Source organism: Sarcophilus harrisii, chromosome 3 (genome assembly GCF_902635505.1).
Source record: "Sarcophilus harrisii chromosome 3, mSarHar1.11, whole genome shotgun sequence".
NCBI lineage: Eukaryota > Metazoa > Chordata > Mammalia > Dasyuromorphia > Dasyuridae > Sarcophilus > Sarcophilus harrisii.
Genome location: NC_045428.1, coordinates 9,541,754 through 9,562,896, shown reverse-complemented (window position 1 = coordinate 9,562,896; position 21,143 = coordinate 9,541,754). Strand labels below are relative to the sequence as shown.

Sequence of the window (21,143 nt, the reverse complement as noted above, 5' to 3'; positions counted from 1 at the left end):
GGAGAAGACAATAGGCATACAAGGATCTGACCTGACGAGGCAGAGATGATAATGATGATGGCAGTTAGCATTTATATACTATTGTGAGGTTTGCAGTGTGGTTTGCATCTGTTATTTCATTTAATCCTAACAACAGTCCTGTGAAGTAGGTCCTGTTAATATCCCTATTTTAGAGATGAGGAAATCCAGAGCAAGGGGGAGTTAAGTGACTTGCCCAGGGCCACCCAACTAGTGTATGTGAGAGTCAGGATTTCAGCCTAGTCCAGGCCGCCTTCAGGGCAGTTGGTGGTATGGGGGAATGGGAAGGATGGGCTTCTAAAGGAGGCCTGGGGGCAAGGCCCCTATTAGGGCACACTAGCTATACTCACATCTTCACTCTGAGCCAGTTTTCTCTTCATTTGGGCCGCTTTGGGGGTCTAACTTGCCTCTCAAGGTATCCACTATTCTGTGGTGCCTGGTTCTGCACGGGGGATTCATGTCATGGTGAGTAAAGAAGGCAGATTTGTCTCTTCTAAAAGACAGGGAATGTGGAATCCATCGTTGAAAGCTGTTCACCAGGAATCGTTAAAATGGTGACGTTGTGGCTCTCAGGGAGGTAGCTGAAGTGGTGGAAATTCACTGCCATGGAGAAGTTGCTTCTCTAACAGTTCCAGCGTGATAACAGTGGAAAGACCCCTGGCTCTGGGGTCAGAGGTGGTGGGGCTTGTTTAGGCATTTGAGTTGTGACCCCACTTGGGGTTTTCTTGGCAAAGATACTAGAGTGATTTTCTTCTCCGGCTCATTTTACAGATGAGAAAACGGAGGCAAACAGTTAAAACAGGTTACTTTTCGACACTTATCAGTGTGATTTTTGGGCAAGAAATATTACCTTCCTAGGCCTCAGGTTCCTCATCTGTAAAATTGCTGGTGGATTAGATGGTTTCTGTCATCCCTCTCTGCTCTAGCTCTAGAGTCCAGTTATAGAGAACTACAGATTTGTAGTGACTTTGACAGTGGTTTTGTTTAATTCTGAGGAGGTTTTATTATTTACAGACATCTCAAAAAAGCTTTTTTTAAGTCTATGCATATTTTGGGGAATAGCATGTACATTATTTTTGCCTTCTATTTATAGTGGCTAATGAAGAATAAAATTGTTTTTATATTGTTTGATACAGAAGACACATTTTAAAAAATTGTCTCAACTTCTCTAAGGCCCTGAATGGGCCTTAGTGAGGAATTCTATTTTTGGAGGCTTTGTAACTACTCACTGAAGAACAAAAATAAGTCTTTAGGCGGATCTAAAATGTGGTTGCTTACAGGAGTGTTGATGAGAACGAATGTTCAGTGCGTGTCTAATTTTGTGCTTTGCCTAACCCACTCTCCGTTTACCATAGCGGTGTGTGGAATTACAGTCTGTGTTACCCCATCTATTTCTGTTGAATTAAGAAGTTTGATTCCAGACCTATCCTGACCACAGTGAAAGCCATAGGAGAGAGATATCTTTCCCAGTCATTCGTATGTTCTGTCTGGCATTTCATCAGCTTTTGACAGAGGCTAGTTTGGATGATTTACAGTCATTGTTCTGTCATTTCAGCCATGTCTGATGCTGGTTTTCTTGGCCGAGACATTGGAGTGCTTGTCCATTTTCTTCTGCTTGTTTTACAGATGAGGAAAGTGAGGCAACAGGCTTAAGTGCCTTGCCAGGGGCACACAGCTGGGAAGAGTTTGAGATTGAATTTGAACTCAGGTCTTCCTGACTCAAGCTAGGCACTCTATCCACTGCCACGCCTAACTGTCCCTGGCCAATAATAGTCTTTTTATTTTAAATTGAGAGTCCCTTCTGTTCATGAGAAATGCATTCTACCATTTATTCAAAATTCATTTTTTTTTTTGGCTTTTGTTTTAATTCTGTCAAAATGGAGACATATTCTTGGCATGTTTTGGTATTTCAAATGGATCCATTTACATAAATTTGAGTAAAAAGAATAGCTGTCCTTTCCCATTAAAATAATTTTCAATAAAGTCGAGTAAACAATTGCTTGAAGCTCAATTTCTAATTATAAACATTTCCCTTTTACTTATAATGGGGTACACCCTTCAAGTGAAGATCACAGATGGTGGTCTCTCTCCTTTACCTCCTTTGCATCCCAAAATGTGTCTTTATGTTTTAACAGTTAAGAGGAAATAGTAATCTGGTAATCCTCAAGGAGAGATACCTTCTTTTCCAAAAAAGAGTCTGTTGGTTAATCTAGTGATTTTTTAAAATAAAGTAACAGAATAAAAGGAAGACTAAAGCAGAACATCCTTGAGTTTTCTCCTAATGTCAGGGAAGATCCTTCTAGGGTCAAGATGGGAAAGGCATAAGTTGAGAGATGGGGATTGAATGAAAAAGGAGAGGGAAAGGTTGTTCAGAAACCGGAGGAGGTAGCAGTGGGCTAGTGGTTGGAGTGTGAACTTAAGTGAGAAGGTAGCTTACTTCTCTGTCTCAGAGGAGAGGAGGAGAGATAGCAAGTATATTTGGTTGGGCTTTGCAGCTCTTTCTGCTGTTTCTCCATATTTCGGTAGTTGTATGCCGGAATAATGTTGTCTCAAACAAAAACTGTTCATAGCCAGTGCTACTAATATTATATACAATTTGACAATTGGGTCTCCTTTCATACCAACTGGTAATAGTACATAGTTGGCAGACAGTGGCTCATTGCCTAGAATTGTAAGCAATGCTTGCTTTTAGGAGCTTGATACAAATCCCAGGAAGCTCTTTCTATTTATATTTGAGTTACAGATTTATTTTTGTCTCTTTGGGAAATAAACTTAGTTTAAAAAATGTTAAAAATATGAATAACAGGTTTCAGACAAAAGTTTTGCTGGAACTTCATCCTGCTTTGTGCTTTAAAAGTACAAGATAAAGTTAGGTAGACTGCTGGGCCATGAAGAGAAAGCTAAAAAAAAGTTGGTTAGTAAAGAGAGAATTAGTTATTGGAGTGTGCTTATAAGATATACTGATTATCTTGGGAGTTTCTGAAGGATGTTCATTCACTTGGCTATTGGATACCAGGATACCAGAAAGATCTTCAAATGTCATTTTCTTTTGGCCACACCTCCACTCCCCGGGTGTAAATTATCCCGATAATCTATGTAGTCAACTCCATTCTTTTCCCTGGGCTTCAGTTCTGCAATATTATTAGACATGTAACAACAGCAGCAATAAAAACAACAATAATAGCTAAGGTTTGCATAGTATTTGAAATAGTTAACAAACTATTTTACAGAGACCTCCTTTTAGTTTCCCTGCAACCCTGGGATGTAGATTTTGTTATCACTATTTTATAGATGAGGAAAATTGAGGTAGTTAGAGATTAAGTGACTTTCATAAGAGTCCTAAGGCTAGTATATGGTTGAGTCTGGTCTTGAACTTAGGCCATCTTGCCTGCAGGTCCAGTGCCCCATCTTCTGTACTATTTCTTTTGCCTTAAAACTTTCAAACTAGATATTTCTAAGACATTTCAAACTCTTAATACATCTAAAGCAGAACTCATTATCTTTCTCCCCAAACCCTCCCCTCTTTCAGACTTTCCTATTTTTGTCCAAAATATGACCATTCTTTTAACCTCCCAACTTCTTAACCTTAGCAACCACTTCCCAACCATCTCCGTACCATGGCATCAAGCGTCTCCTCTCCCTTCATCTCTATGCCCCTGATTAGTAAGCATTGCTCTTCCTTTGTCTGTGGGAGCTAAAGCTGCATCCACCCCTGCAACCTTTGGTTTTTGAAAGGTAGCTTTGAGAATAGTAATTAAAGTCAGTCCTCAACTTTTGCTGGGGAAACATTATCAGAAAACAATGCAAAGTAAAAAAAATGAATTTAAGAGGGAATTTAGGTTTCCACAAACACAAAAACTGTAATATTTTGCTAGAGATTGCTGAAAATAGCCTATCTGAGTGCAGTTCTTTATGGCAAAACATTAATTCTCATAGGCATTTTTTCTAACACAGCAACCATGAAATAATCTAGAAAATGCAGTACATAAAATCAAATTGGTAACGTGCAAAACATTTTTCTCATTAGTAATTTCTTAGAATCCTATGACCTTTTGTGAGAACATCTCAATAAAATCACATTGATTTTAGAAAACATTCACTTTTCATATACATGAAATCTAAGTACCACAAATGAAATACAACAAATATAATTCTTAAAACTGAAACATTTTTAAACCTGAATTTTACCTGCTGTACTATTATAAACTTCTCTCCCATAACCCCCTCTGAAAATCAAGGGAAAGGTTGATGGGACTTTAGTCACATATTGAAGACTGTGACATTGGTGAGATCTTGACATTAACTCCAACACTCTGGCCTTTGTGGTTGGATGGTGTTGGAGATCGTGAAGGATGTGTTGACTTGAAACATTTCATCAGCACAACTGCTCTGTGGATTGTTGGAGATCCTTCAGAGTTTCACTCAGAGCACGGGAGTAGAGACCCAGATGTTCATGGCTGTCAATGCAAAATTGAAAATGAGGATACTAATAAAAGTCCGGGAATGCGTGAAAGTCGAACAGATGTTGAGGACTGATTGTACAAATAACTGTGTCTGCACAAGTCCCTGGGACATCCTGGTCCAAAATGCTCTTCCTTTTCCACTGTCTCCTTACATTTCTCCTGTCTGATCCCTTCTCTCTGGTCACAGGCCGCCTCACCTCAGCCTGGATTATTCACTGTTCTCCCTATCTCCAGCCTTTCCCTCTTCCAATCCATCCTTTACACTGCTGCCACTCAATGTCATTTCCATATTCCATCAACTCCCAGGTCCTGTTGTCCAGAGGAGGAGTCTTTTGTTTAGTTTTTGGAGTCCTTCACAACCTGACTTCAGCCTTCCCAACTTCATGAAACATTATTCTCCTTAGCCCACACTCCATTTCTCCTTCTTGGTTTTCCATTTCTGGGCCTTTGTATTGGCTATCCCCCATGTTTAGAATGCATTCTCTCTTATCTTTCCCTCATATAATCCCCCTTTTCCTTTAAAGCACAACTCAGTCATCCCTTATTACCTGAAACTTTCCCACTCCTAATGCCCTCCATTTCTATTCATTTTTTAAAACTACTTTTTATTTTCTTCATATTCATCTGGCATAGACTCATATATGTCTTCTCCATCTGACTGTGAGCTGGCTGAGATTGTTCCTTTGTACCTGGCACTTTTAGGCACCTAGTACTTGTGATTGAATTGAGGGCTTTACATTTTACTTTAAGGGCAGTAGGGAGACATTGGAGATTAGACTGGGAGCAGGGACTGAGTTTGCATTGATTTTTTTTTTTTTTAACCCAGAGTTTAGCAAAGTACCTAGCATATAATGGGTACTTAATAAATGCATATTTATTGACAATTACTAATCATATTCATTTTTTTTCTAGCACACTAATAGTTCATTTCCTTTGTATATTCCAGATTGCTTAATTTTTCTTTCTTTGGCTTTTGTTTGATGGCATCTTTGCTACCACAAAAAAATGTCACTATAAATATTTTGGTGACTCTCCAACTTTTTTTTTGGTCCATTACTTCCTTAGAGTATATGCCCATCTATGGGTCATGACATAGACTCATTTTTTAGGGTACTCTATTGGTATAATTCTAAATTTCTGTCTGTAGTGGTTACATAAATTTATACCTCCACCAGCAAACATAATGTGCCTGTTTTTCCACAGTCCCTCCAAAGTCAGCTATTTCCATCTTTTGTGATCTTTGTCGGGGTTGTTGATTTTCATTTCCCTTTTTGTAATTTGAAACATTCTTTCATGTGCTCACTATTAGTTTGTAATTCTTCTTTTGAGAACTGTCTGTTCCTGTCCTTTGCTCATTTATCTATTAGGAAATAGATGGTTTTTAGATTTCTCCATTTCTGTTGCCTATTTGCCCTGAATCTTGGTTCTTTGTCCGAGATATTCTGTGAAAGATAGATGATCTTCTCTAATTTTCCAGTGGTATGGCCTTTAATATTCAAGTCACATGTCTATTTTGAATTTGTTGTGATGAAAACTGTAGGAAGTAGGGATGCTGGATAAGATGGAGGTAGGACAGATCTATTTGTGAAAGGTAACTGTGAAAGGTAGATGATCTTCTCTTCTAATTTCTCAATGGTATGGCTTTTAATATTCAAGTCACATCACTGATAACACTGTTGGTGGAGTTGTGAACGAATCCAGCCATTTTTGAGAGCAATTTGAAACTATGCTCAAAAAGTTATCAAACTGTGCATACTCATTGATCCAGCAGTGTTACTACTGGGCTTATATCCCAAAGAGATCTTAAAGGAGGGAAAGGGACCCACATGTGCAAAAATGTTTGTGGCAGTCCTTTTTGTGGTGGCAAGAAACCAGAAACTGAGTGGATGCCCATCAATGGGAGAATGGCTGAATAAGTTATGGTACATGATTGTTATGGAATATTATTGTTCTTTAAGAACGATCAGCAAGATGATTTCAGAGAGGCTTGCAGAGACTTAAAGGAACTGATGCAAAAGTGAAATGAGTAGAACCAGGAGATCATTATACACGGCAACAAGATTATACAATGACCAATTCTGATGGACGTGGTTCTCTTCAACAATGAATTGATTCAGACCAGTTCCAGTTCAGTAATGAAGAGAGCAGCCATATATCCCCAGAGAGAGGATTGTGGAAGCTGAGTATGGACCACAACAAAGCATTTACACTCTTTCTGTTGTTTCCTTGCATTTTTGTTTTTCTTCTTAGTTTTTTTTTCTTTCTAGATCTGATTTTTCTTGTGCAGCAAGATAACTGTATGGATATGTATACATATATATTAGATTTAATATATTTAACATACATTAGAATACCTGCCATCTGGGAGAAGGGGTGGGGGAAAGAGGGTAAAATTTGTAACAGAATATTTTGCAAGAGTCAGTGTTGAAAAGTTACCCATGTATATATGTTTTATAAATTAAAAAAAAATTCAAGTCACGTGTCTATTTTGAATTTGTTGTAGTTTTACATTGTAAAATATTGGTTTAAAAATTGGTTTCCATTTTCCTGGAAATTTTTTTCAAATAAATTGTTTCTTTGAGTAATATATGTTTTTTTTTTAAGATTTATTCAACACTGAATTACTGTGTTTAGTTAATTTTCATTGTTCCTTGACAACTCTCTTCCATTGCTCTTCTTTTCTATTTTTAAACCAGTACCAAGTGATTTTGATTCTTGTGTTTTATAATATAATTTGGGGTCTGGAAATTAGTCTTTATCTTTCTGGATCTCTCTGTTCTTAGAGCCGTGCATCTATCTGCATTGTACTGGACAATTTTTATGGTTATGCTTAAGCTGTAAATATGAGCTATGATGATGTGATGTTTTATTTTTTCAGTTGTGTCCAACTGTTTGTGACCCTTTTGGGTAGTTACTTGGCAAAGGTACTGAAGTGGTTTGCCATTTCCTTCTCTAGCTCACTTTACAGATACAGAAACTGAGGCAAACTAAGGTTAAGTGATTTTTTTGCCCAGGGTCAAAAAAGCTAGGAAGTGTCTGAAGCCAGTTTAAACTTGGAAAGAGGATTCTTCCTGACTCTAGACCAGCAACTATCCACTGCACCACCTAGCATGCTGGTATGACCTAAAAATAGATTTGTTCCAACTCCATCTTATCCAGCGTCTCTCCTTTCCAGGCCCCAAATAGATGGGAAGGCCTCGAATTGTATTTTGTCTTTCAGAAGCTGAAGAAGCGCCCACAGCTGTGTATTTCAGCATCTTTCAGCTTTGTGGGCTTGTTGAATGGCATTTGAAGCTGAATACATTGGCATCATGCACATTAGGACTCTGAGAATTGAAGATTTGGAAGATGCCCAGATGAGAGTGAAATGCCATCAGAAATACTGGTGACCTTTTAAAGAATCCAACATGTGTTCATTTCGAGCTTCCTATTCCTCAGAGATTTTTTTTAATTACCCAGTAGAATAGGAACTTGCATTGTTATGGAGTGATTGAGTTAATTGACAAGAAGTGTCATGCAGCATCATTTCGTGTAGAGAGGGGGATTTTGAATTTTGCCAAAAAGGATGCGTAGGAATTTGGGTGGCTGGAGGAGTTCTGTTTTAGCAAATGAACTGGAAATGGGTACATGGAATAAACAACTCGAAGAAGTAAATCAAGTTGTCTCAGGAAGAATTTTCCCACAGTGCTCAAGACGAAGAATAAAGAAGTACTTTGTTTGCCAATCCTTTGTGGCTCATTTGCATCAAGGCAAAATATTTAATGCCACTCTTGTAAATGTAACATTTTTAACAATACACTTCTATGTCTCAGCTTAGAAGCACTGAACAACTTTTAAAATGGCATTATCCAACAAGAAAAAAAAAGTCTGTTTTACCTATAATTTTATATGTGATTGCTTATAATTTATTTTGTAGTTTAACAATTGAAAAACACTTCCAAATTGGATGCCCAGCTGGTACTAAGTAAATTGTAGTGACATAACTGTCTATTTGTCTTATTTTGTATTGCTTTTAATTGTACTAATGCTTCAAGAAATTTAGAATTTGGTTTTTCATAAAATAAATTAAACCAGACTTTGACTGGATTAAGTAGACATCTAGTTCCTAAATTGTTAAATCATCTGCCACTTTGGAAGCGCAGGGAAAAAAAAAAAAGGCCAAGGTCTCCCATTGCATCCAGGGCCATCTCCAGTTGTTTTGATCTCTGTCTGGCCCTTGGACCCCGATAGCTCTGGAGGGGAGAGTGAGGCAAGGCACCTTGCCCAGTCCTCCCTCATTTAAAGCCAAGTCACTTACATGTCATGGCATCCCCTCCCTGACGTCATGGTCCTCTTTGAAAACGGACAAGCAACAACAGTGGCAAGTGTCCACATTCCCAATGAAGGGTGAGCTCTGTGCTGACTGGTGGGAATAAGATCGAGGAGAGGTTGTGTAGGTAAGAGAGGTTGGGCAGCAACACTTTAAAAAATAAGGAATGATAAGCATAGAAATGGGCTGAAATATTTCCAGTTTCCTACTTGAAACCTCAGTCATAATTTTGAATATAAAAGCAGCTAGGTAGCACAATGGATAAAACATCAGAGTAGGAGTTGGAAAGGCCCGAGTTCAAATGCAGCTTCAAACACTTATGAGTTATATGATCTTGAGCAAATCACTTACTCTCGTTTGCCTCAGTTTCCTTATCTATAAAATGATCTGGAGAAGGAAATGGCCAACTGCCTCAGTATCTTTACCAAGAAAATCCCAAATAGGGTCACAAAGAGTGAGATAATGAAATGATTGAACATTGGATGTCACTTAACTTCTGTTTGCCTCAGTTTCCTCATCTGTATAATGGGAATAATAAGAGCAATTACTTCCCAGGATTGTGAGGATCAAATGGGATGTAAATATAAAGCACATAGTATGTGCCATAAAAATGTTAACTATTATTAAAATTGCTTTGCAAAAACCTTGCTGTAGGAAAGGAAGTGAGTTTCCTCAACAAAAGAACTTTGGGGTTAGAAAAGTTTTCATTTTGTCTTTATATCCCCAGAACCTAGCACGTTGCATAGTGCCTAGTAGGTCAACAAGCATTTACTAAACAGATGAGCCAAACATCTTGTTGCGTAGTGGGAATAATGAAGTGTTTAAATACAAAATCAGCCTCTGCCTTTGAGCTAACATTGCAGTGCAACAAGGTACATGCAGATAGCTACATACATACGAAATGTATACAGTGTAAATGGAAGATAATTTTCTTTTTTTAAATTTATTTTTATTATAATAACTTTATTGACAGAACCCATGCCAGGGCAATTTTGGAAGATAATTTTCAAGGGAATTTACTCATTGGCCGCAAATGGGACCCAGAAATGGTTTCTCTGTTTAGTGGAATTTGAGCCAAGTTTTGAAGTAATCCAGGAATGCTAGGAGTCAGAGGTGAGAGAGAAGAGCATTCCAGATATGGGGGATGGCCGGTGTCAACCCATGGAGTTTCAGAAAATGGAGTGTCTGGTGTGAGGAATGGTAAATAGATCACTATTTCTGTATTCAAGAAGAAGAGGTGTAAATCTAAGAACCCTGGAAAATAGGAAGACAACAGGCTGTGAAAGCCTCCAGATGCCAAAAAGGATTTCCTGTTTGTTTCTGGAAGCAATAGGATGACATGTTCAAAGCCAAGAGGAGAATGGATTGGAGGCAGGGAGACCAGCAGCAGGCTGCTGAAGGTAGCCTTGTAACAGGGCTTTGGTGTACAAATAGCAGGAAGACAGACATATTGAAGACAAGTTAGCTGCCTTTTTTGTTAACTACAAAATTTCACAGCATGTAGCTCTAGGTGACTGTAGCCCTTTCTTTATTCTGATTGGTCAGTTGATCCCAGAGATCAGGGACTGTCTTTGCTCTTTTTTGTATTCCTAGCACTTCACATAGTGCCTGGCACATAAATGAATAAATAAATGCTAGTTGACTTGATTTCATTTGACTGGATTGTGCCCTCAACCAGTAATAGAAAAACTGGGGAGAGATTTGGTGAATAGGGTGGGTCAAGAACATTACGGAGTTGTGTTTGGGGGATATTGAGTCTAAGATGTCTGTGGGACAAGTCACTTGAAGATTTCCACAAGTGATGAGGAACTAGAACTCAGAGGAAGATTGGGCCTGAGTGTGCTGACCTGGAATTCATCTGTGGCAAGGTGGTAGTTGAACCCAGAGGAGGTGATAAGATCCTCAAGGGAGATTACTGTCTTACTGTTACAGAAGAAGTACAGAGCCTTGGGGGACACCCATGATTTGGGATGTGACCTAGGTGAAGTTCCACAAAGGAGGATGTGAAGGAGGTTAAAAGAATTAGGCAAGAGCAAGAGTCTGAAATCTGAACAGGAGAGAGGGCCTGGAGGAAGAGGAGGAGGCCAAGTGGAGGGTGAAGAAAAAGCTGTGACTTGATTTGGCAAGAAAGAAGTTACTGATAACTTTGGAGAGAGCAATCCAGGTGGAGGCGGAAGCCAGGGAGAGGGAGGAGCTGCAGGCATTAAGTCTAGATGGCTTTCTCAGAATGAAGCTAAGAAATGCAGAAAAGCTGTAGACTTGGTGGGCAGCAGAGAAGGAGAGACTGAAGATAAGTGATTGAGGGTAATCATCTGGAAAAGGGGAGGGACTTAAATATTCATGTAGATCTATTGACCTTGGCGAGGAGAACTGGACAGCAAGGGAAGGGGATAATAGGGGAGTGTGTCTGAGTCAGGTGAGATGAGGATGAGGGAGAGAGCTGTTTGGGGATGGCTTCAGATTTTTCTGAGAAGTTAAAAAGGTAGGGCTTCAGCTGAGAGATTCAGGAGTGTGAGGGGTGGAGAAGAGAGCCTTGAGGAAGGATGAGTTGGTTATTAGGTGCATGGGAGATGCCATTACATGGGAGGCCCAGGACAGTTTCACCTCTGTGGTCTATATTATTTCCTTATAAAAAATCCTGACATCACATAGTATAGTAACAGTAAGTATAGTATAGTATACTAACAGTAAGACAGTAATCTCCCTTGAGGATCTTATCACCTCCTCTGGGTTCAACTACCACCTTGCCACAGATGAATTCCAGGTCAGCACACTCAGGCCCAATCTTCCTCTGAGTTCTAGTTCCTCATCACTTGTGGAAATCTTCAAGTGATTTGTCCCACAGACATCTTAAGACTCAATATCCCCCAAACACAACTCCGTAATGATCTTGACCCACCCTATCCACCAAATCTCTCCCCAGTTTTTTCTATTACTGGTTGAGGGTATAACCCAGTCAAATGAAATCAAGTCAATTAGCATTTATTTATTCATTTATGTGCCAGGCACTATGTGAAGTGCTAGGAATACAAAAAAGAGCAAAGACAGTATAAGACACATAGTATGTTGACTTATTTCTTCTTAAAGGATTGTAGTTCACAAAATTAAAAAAAAAACTCTTGAAAGATTGATTTGGTGAGCTCATGTTCTGGTTTGGTTTTCAAGCAATAAAATAATAAAATCAATAAGTAAAAAGCACAAATCAATAAACAGGCCTTTCCCAAAGAACTCAGTAGATTATTTTTGATTGCTGATTTTTGTGTCTGCGGATGAGGCTTTCTCTCTTAGGATCATTTCTCCTCTAAGGGTTAAAGAAAAAGGTTCATGGGGCTAACAGAAAGCCAGTTAACTTGCCTTATGAAGAAGGGGGCAGTAAGTGGGCAAGGTGGCCGGAGCAGTTTCAGATGTAATGGAATTGGAGGAAGCCTCTAATGAGAAGAGGCGCTCCCAGAAGCTAATAGAAGATGACCACATATACTCCACCTTAGCCTCAGCTGCTTTTCTAAGTTTTCTGATTTGATGAGAAGACAATGGGCAGTTTTGAGGGAGAAGTTAGTCAACAGAATAATTAATACACATTAAGTGCTTTTGGGATGCTTTTGGGGGTGAGAGGAAGTATAATTTCCCTGGTCCATGTAGTTCTTTGGGCAGTGGGTGGCAGTCTTTTCATTCTTTCTCCCCAGGCACACCTTAGGTAGGGTGAAAATTGGTATCAATTTCCATTAAAGCTACAAACATATCTTTGATTTGTGACACAGTAACCATTTTGTCATTTATTGTTGCAGAGTTCAACAAACTCATAAAAATTGAACCAAGTTTTTTGTATTAAAAGAAGCCTCATTCCGTGGTTTGAAAAATGTTTCATTTCTTGGATCTAAAATTTATTTTCTGTGTCCTTCCTCTCCTTTCTTTTCTAGCCCAAATGCTATGGCCAGATCCTGTTGACAGAGGTGTTTAAGCATTTAAATTTGATTGAATCAGATTACTTTGGATTGGAATTCCAGAATGTCCAGTCTTACTGGGTATGTAAAGAATATGATTGTTTATTTTTACCAAAGTATTGGAATACTGTTATACAGCGTTGAAATGCATATAACATTAAATAGTAAATATATAATATTGTAATATATATAGTAAATATCAAATATATAATACTGATAAGGTTCTATCAACTAGCTTGTATTTATTTTAGAAAATTTATTTTAAAGTCTTTTTCTTTTAACAAAACCTTTTTTAAAAAAATGTAAGATGAGAAGTATTATGTTTAGATAATTCTATTCAGGACTCTTAATTTGTTCATTTGTTCAACAAATATTTATTCAGAATCAGACATGTGCAAAAGAGTCCTAAAGAACTTAAGAGACACAAAAATCCTTAAGGATCTTATCTCGTAGAACAGAATTTTAGACTTAGGAGAATCTTATAACTCATCCCTGCACCTGAACACAAATATGTTCTCTATACTTTTCCTTAACAGTGAAATGCTCATCCCTCCTCCCCAGCTAGGCTTTGCTGGAATACCTCCAGTGATGAAAAAACCTGCTACCTCTCAGGCTTGGCAGGAAGTAGCCATATTTTGTTTTGGGGTTGCTTTAGTTGGTGGAGAGATTTTCCTTTTATGTTAAGTCTATAGGCATGTTAAAAAGATTTTAAGTCATATACCAAAAAGTAATTTTCCTTTTTTTTTTCTGTTGTAGTGAAATCTGACTTTAAAAAATAAGTTGAGGCAATATTCTTATCATTTGCTTTTTTCTAGATTGTGAATAATATTGGTATTTCTCAGTATGTCTACTAAATGGACATGATAAAGGAAGTATGGTATAGAATGAGTTTTCTTTTTTTTCATCCTCTTTAGATTTGGCTGGAACCGATGAAACCTATTGTTAAACAAATACGAAGTAAGTCTATTTTTATCCTGTGTAAGGTTATTTTTGGATTTGTTAATTTGATTATTTTTGGAATTGTTTGGTGTAGTCCATTCATGATCACTAGTGAAGGGATGATATTAATAACATGAATATAATAGCAACTAATACCAAAGTAATTTCTGTTTGATTCTGCATTTGTAATGGATTCACCTTTTACATTTTTTTCTTTTAACACTATTGAAATTAATGTTTTGTGAGCTCATGCCAAGGGCCTTCATATGTTGGAGGTGCAGATAATAAGGTAGAAAAAGCCCATTAAATTTCTACTGATGGTGGATAATCAAGAAATTACTGCCCTTATATTGGCCTTAATTTGTTTTGCAGACTTTCCTTCTTTGTATAATTGGTCTTAGCCTATTTAACCATCAGCTTATCTCAGAGGTTTAAAATAACTTGAAGTAATTTAGTTGCAGTATTAATAGCAACATTATATAATTCTGTAACCTTAAAATTTGTAATGATTGTTTGGGTTTGTGAAAGGATGTTTCCTATTGTCTGTAGAATTGAAATTATGACACTTTCCCTTTTTCAGTTAAAATTTTGCTTATTATAATTGTAGTAGGGAATCAAACATAACGTTTATTAGATCAGATGAAGTATTAGAGTCCTGTAAGTGAATCCTGGGATTATTGCAAGTATAAAATCACTCATTGGCCAATATGTTATGTTATTTGACTTTGGAAAGCTGATAAACTAGAGTAACCCATTTTAGTGTAAACCTACTTGATATGTAGAAATAAGTGGGATAGACATTTCCCTTTTTTCTTTTTTAAAGTAGCTTTATTAATACCTTTTGTCTTTGATGCCATTCTTCCTCTGATTAAAACCTTTCCTTGTATTAAAAAAGTAAACAAAAGTATAGATTGTTTGTAACTATGTATCTATTCTGCTTTACTATTTTCTTTTCCTGCTTCTCTGCTATAAACTAGGAAATTCCTCCTTTTGTACCTTTATGGGTTTTGTGTTATTCAACAGGGATAATAATAATACGCTATTTTTAAATTTTGTTCATTAATTTACACAAATCTTCCCCATGTTTCCCTGAATTCCTCATATTTGTCATTTTACTGTATAGAACTACATAGAATTTTACTACTATATTTTTATCAGCTATTCCCTCATTGATGTTTCCTCGTCTGGAAAGTGTGCTGCTATATAAACATTTTTGTGTGTATTGGACCTTTGTTTTTGTCTTTGACTTTCTTGGAGTATATGACCCTTGTAGCTGGATCGAAGGGTATTCACACTTAGACACTTTTTTGTATAATTGTAAATTGAAATGGCTCCTCCAACATCAAATTTTTTTCACTTTTAAAAAATTTCTAACTTTTGTTATTTTATATGGCATAAAATGAAATATCAGAGTTATTTCAATATGGATTCATTTCTTATTAGTGATTTAGCTTCCTTAGACTATGAGTTCCTTAGAACAGAATGGGGAAAGTTGGGAGAGGTTGCCTTTCTTTATATCTTCAGAGTTTAGCAAAGTGGCCTGATAAAGAGCAAGAATTTAATAAATGTTGATTGTTTTAAAGTATATTTTCATTTAGTCATTAAGAATTTGCTATTCATTTGGAAAATGTTCCTATCTACTGGTCATTTAGTGATTGGAAAGTGATTCTTGATGTCATGTTGCAATACACTTATCAAAATATTATAAAACAGCTTCATAACCTCCAGGTTCAGAATCTTTAGTCTGAATCTAATTTCTGGCAGATAATGTTCCCCTTTTCTTGTCAAAAAGGGAGTCTTTCTTATGTTCTTCAGTTTACCAAATAGTTCGTTCAGTTGATTCTTTCTTAGCTAGTCTATCAAACCAATTCTTCTAGTTTTTAACAATGAAAAGTTTTGATGACTATTGCTTTTTTAATATAGTTTGAGATCTGATAATGATGATTATCATTTGAGATCTGGTTTCAGGTGCTCCCTTGATTTTTAGTTCTCATTATTTTCTCTGAGATTCTTTTCTCCTGGCTTTTCCATGAAGAAGACCTGGCCTTCTCTCTGGCTGCCTTCACACCTGGATATGTTTTCTTTTCAGTTCTTGTTACATTGTTTTGGTCATGTCCATCTCACTTCTTTGGGATTCCATTCTGGGGTTTTCTTGGCAGAGATAGTGAGTGATTTGCCACTCTTTATCCAGCTCATTTACAGATGAGAAAACTGAAGCAAGTGACTTACCTAGAATCACACAACTAGAAAGTATCTGAGGCTAAATTTAAACTCATGAAGATGGTTCTTATGGATTCCAAGTCCAGTGTTCTACTCACTTCCCTAAGATTACACAACCAATAAGCTTCTGAGACTGAATCCAGGCTTAGCACTCTATCCATTGTGCCACCTAGCTGCCCATTGACTTCCTGTCTTTATTTTTTTCCTTTTCTTTTTAATTTAGTATTTTATTTTTCCCCAGTTACATATAAAAACAGTTTTTAACATTTGCTTTTTAAACTTTTGAGTTCCACATTCTCTCCCTTCCTCTCTTCCTACTCTCCTTATTGTTAATGCAAGCAACTTAATATAATAGGTTGCATACGCTCATGCAAAACATTTCCATTAAAGTATGTTGTGAAATAAAACACAGACCACCCTCCCCAAAAAGCCCTCAAGAAAAAATTTTAAAAGTTTAAAAAGTATGCTTTTATCTGTATTCAGACACAACCGGTTCTTTCTCTAAGTAGGAATGGCATTTTTCATCATAAATCATTGTGTTTTGTGATATTGCTGAGAATAGCAATACTCATCTTACAATATTGCTATTTACTTAGTACACAGAACATTTCACTTTGCATCAGATCATGGAAGTCTTTCCAGGTTTTTCTGAAAATATCCTCCTCATCAGTTTTTATAGCACAATAATATTCTATCATAATTGCATATCATAATTTGTTCAGCCAATCCCCAATTGATAGGCATCTCCTCAATTTCTAATTCTTTCACAAAGACTTGCTATAAATATTTTTTCATATAGGTTCTTTTCATTTAAAAAAATATCTCTTTTGGGATGCATACCTAGTTAGTGATATATTGTTAGGTTAAAGAGCATGCCATTTGGACAGAGTTCCAAATTGTTCTACAGAGTGATTGAATCTGTTCACAATTCTACCAGCAGTGCATCAGTGTCTCAGTTTCCTCACATTCTCTCCGACGTTTCTTCCTCTGTTCATTAGCCAATCAAATAGGTATGAGATAGCTAGTACCTCAGAATTGTTTTACTTTGCATTTCTACGGTCAGTGGTGAGTTAGACCATTTTTTTTTCCATATGGCTATTCATAGCTTTCATTACTTCATCTGAAAACCATTCATATATTTTAATCATTTTTCAATTGGAGAATGACTCTTATTTTTAAAAATTTGACTTGATTCCCTATATGTGTAAGAAAAGAGACCTATTAAAGAAACTTCAGATTTTTTTTCAGTTGTTATTGCAAAGTATATTTCCTCCTCCTGTTCATTTTATTCTCTTTTCACTCTGTCCCTCCTCAAAAGTGTTTTGTTTCTGACTATTCCCTTCCCCAAACTACCATCTTATCTCTTACCCCCTCAAAACACACACATATACACACACAGAGCCTTTTCTCATCCCCTTCTGCTCCTAATTTCTTGTAGAGTTATATAGATTTCTATACATAATTGAGTGTTTTTGTTATTCCCCCTTTGAGCCAATTCTGATGAGAGTAAGGTTCCCTCCTTTCCTTTTCTTTTCCTACACTTTAAAAGCTTTTTCTTGCCTCTTTTATGTAATTTATCCCATTCTACCTCTCCCTTTCTTTTCTTCCAATTCATTCCTTTCTCACTCCTTAATTTTTTTTAAGATATCCCTTCACATTCAGCTAACTTCTGTGCATTCTCTCTCTGTCATATATACATATGCAAACACACATACTCCTCCTAACTCCCCTGATTATGAGAAAGTTCTTATGAGTTACAAGTACCTCTCCATGCACAAACATAAACAGTTTAACCTTATTAAATCTTTTATGATTTTCCTTTCTTGTTTACCTTTCTCTTGCATCTGGTATTTGAAAATTTTATTTTCTGTTTAGCTCTGGTCTTTTCATCAAGAATGGTTGAAATGCTCTATTTCCTTAAATATTTATTTTTTTCTCTTGGACAGATTATATTCAATTTTGCCAGGTAGGTCAATTTGGATTATAATTCTAACTCTTTTGCCCTCCAGAATACCATATTCCAAGCCTCAGATCCTTTAATGAAGAAGATGCTAAATCTTGTGTTATTCTGACTGTGACTCCATGATACTTGAATTGTTTCTTTCTGGATGCTTGCAAAATTTTCTCCTTGACTTGGGAGTGCCAAAATTTGACTATAATGTTCTTGGGAGTTGTTGTTTGGAGATCTCTTTCAGGAGGTCATCAGCAGATTCTTTCAGTTTCTATTTTACCATCTGGTTCTAAGATATCAAGACAATTTTCCTTGATAATTTCTTGGGATATGATGTCTAGGTTCTTTTTTTAAAAATATTATTTTTTTATTGTGACTTTCAGGTAGTCCAATAATGAAAAATTATTGAAGCTTTTTTATTTTCAAAAAATTTTCAAGGATAATTTTTCACCATTGACCCTTGCAAAAAACCTTGGTGTGTTCCAATTCCCCTCCCCCTTCCACCTATTGCCTCTCCTAGATGGCAAGTAATCCAGTATGTTAAACATGGTAAAAAAAAAAAAATATATATATATATGTACCTAAACTAATCTATTTATTTATTTAGTGCTATGCCAATCAGACTTCCAAGAAAATATTTTAATGATCTAGAAAAAATAACAATAAAATTCATATGGAATAATAAAAGGTCAAGAATCTAAAATTAATGAAAAAAATCAAATGAAGGTGGCCTATGTACCTGATCTAAAACTATATTATAAAAGCAGCATCACCAAAACCATTTTGGTATTGGCTAAAAATAGATTAGTTGATCAGTGGAACAGGTTAGGTTTACAAGACAGAATAATCAAACTTAGCAATATGTGTTTGAAAACCAAAGATCCTAACTTTTGGGATAAAATTCATTATTTAAAAACTCTGGGATAACTAAATTAGTATGGCAGAAATTAAGCATGGAACCCTTAACACCTATACCAAGATAAGATCAAAATGGGTCTGTGATTTAGACATAAAAAACGAGATTATAAACAAATTGGAAAGGACACAGGATGTTTATCTCTCAGACTTGTGGAAGAGGAAGAAATTTGTGATAAAAAGGCGACAAGACCATTATTGATACAAAATAGAAAATTTTGATTCATCAATTAAAAAGCCTGTACAAAAAAATAATGTAAACAAGATTAGAAGGGAACAAACTGGGAAAACATCTTCACAGCTAAAGGTTCTATAAAGGCCTCATTATCAAAATATGAGAATTACTCTAATTTATAAGAAACCAAGCCATTCTCAATTGATAAATGGTCAAAGGATTAACAGACAGTTTTCAGATATGAAATTGAAATCATTACCACTCATATGAAAAGGTTTCCAAATCATCATTAATCAAGAAAAAATTAAGACAACTCATACCACACCCCTTCAGATTGGCTAAGATGACAGGAAAAAAATAATGATAGTGTTGGAGGGGATGGGGAAAACTGGGACATGATACATTGTTGGTGGACTGTACGATCCAACCATTCAAACAATCTGGAGTTTGCCCAAAAAGTTATCAAACTGTGCATACCCTTTGATCCAGCAGTGTTTCTTGGGCTTATACCCCAAGGAATACTAAAGAAGGAAAGGGAAAGGTATGGCCAACATGTTTGTGGCAGCCCTGTTTTGTATGGCTAGAAGCTGGAAACTGAGTGGATGTCCATCAATTGGAGAATGGTTGGGAAATTTGGTATATGAATTTGGAATATTATTGTTCTGTAAGAAATAAAAAAGATGAATACAGAGAAGCTTGGAAAATTACATGAACTGATGCTAATGAAATAAGGCAGAACCAAGAGATCATTATACGTCAACAATGATACTGTTAAAGATGTAATCTGATGGAAGTGGTTTCTTTGACAAAGAGACCTAATTCAGTTTCAATTGATCAATGATGGACAGAAGCAGCTACACCCAAAGAAAAAACACTGGGAAATGAATGTAAACTTTTGCATTTTTTGTTTTCTTCCCTTGAAGTTATTTTACCCTGAATCCAATTCTCCCTTGCAACAAAGAAAATTTTGGATCTGCACACATACATTGTATCTAGGATATCTAGGACATATTCAACATATATAGGACGCTTGCCATCTAGGGAAAGGGGTGCAGGGTGGGAGGGAAAAATCGGAACAGAAGTGAGTGCAAGGGATAATGTTGTAAAAAAAAAAAAATTACCCTGGCATGGATTCTGTCAATAAAAAGTTACTATTATTATTATAGTTTATAGTTTATATATTGTTGATATTGAACAATATTGTATATATATATATGTTATATATGTATTACTATAATAATAATAAAAAAATGTGTAAATCCAATATAGGCATATGTATCTATACAATTATCTTGCTACACAAGAAGAATCAGATCAAAAAGAAAAAAAAATGAGAAAGAAAATAAAATTCAAGCAAACAACAAAAGAAGTAAAAATGCTATGTTATGATCCGCACTCGGTTCCCACAGTCCACTTTCTGGGTCTAGATGGTTCTCATCATCACAAGATTATTGGAACTTAGTCCAATAATTTTTAAGTTATTTCTTCCAGATCTGTTTTCCAGGTCAGTTAATTTGAGATATTTCATATTGTGTTTTATTTTTTTTTCCATCCTTTTGATTTTTGTTTTATTGTTTCTTGATTTCTCATAAAATCATTAGCTTCCATTTGGACAATTTTGTGTTTTAAGACATTCTTCTCCATATTGGCTTTTTGTACTTCCATTTACCATTTTTAAAGGTATTATGTTCTTCAGTATTTTTTTGTGTGTGTCTCCTTTAGCAAGTTGTTGACTTGTTTTTCGTGCATCACTCTCATTTCTCTTCCCAGTTTTTTCTCTACCTTTCTTACTTGATTTTTATAATCCTTTTTTAATTCTTCCATGGCCCAAGACCAATTCAAATTTTTTTTTTATTGGAGGCTTTGGATGTAAAAACCTTTTGGGGCTTTTATCTTTTTCCCTTTTTTCTTATAAATTTTCATTTTCTTTCTTCTTCCTTTAATTCTCTTCTAGGGTGGAGAGTGCACTGTGTCCCAAGCTTCAGGGGTTTTGTGCATTGCTTTTCAGAGATACTTCTAGGGATCTGTAAGTTTCCAGTTCTTCTAAGATGGTATGAGCTAAGGAGACGTGTGTTTACTACTCTTGTGACTTGTGCTCTGATTTGTGAGTGACCCACAAGCACTCTTCTACTCTGGAATAATAAGGAGGGTCCCCCTCAACTGGGCCGAAAACTCTGCAGGGCTAGTGTTCCTCCTCATTCTGCAACTGCCA

The 21,143-nt window shown here is 36.3% G+C and overlaps 1 protein-coding gene across 9 annotated transcripts in view; it reads left to right on the top strand.

Moving 5' to 3' along the window:
* Nucleotides 1-21,143, top strand: part of FARP2 (FERM, ARH/RhoGEF and pleckstrin domain protein 2) — a 99,208-nt gene that overhangs the window by 22,389 nt on the left and 55,676 nt on the right. For all 9 annotated transcript variants that reach the window (XM_031957460.1, XM_031957464.1, XM_031957463.1 and 6 more), the window contains 2 exons: nucleotides 12,708-12,812; nucleotides 13,646-13,688. In XM_031957460.1, the coding sequence (XP_031813320.1) occupies nucleotides 12,708-12,812; nucleotides 13,646-13,688 (148 nt within the window). The remainder of the gene's footprint in view (nucleotides 1-12,707; nucleotides 12,813-13,645; nucleotides 13,689-21,143) is intronic.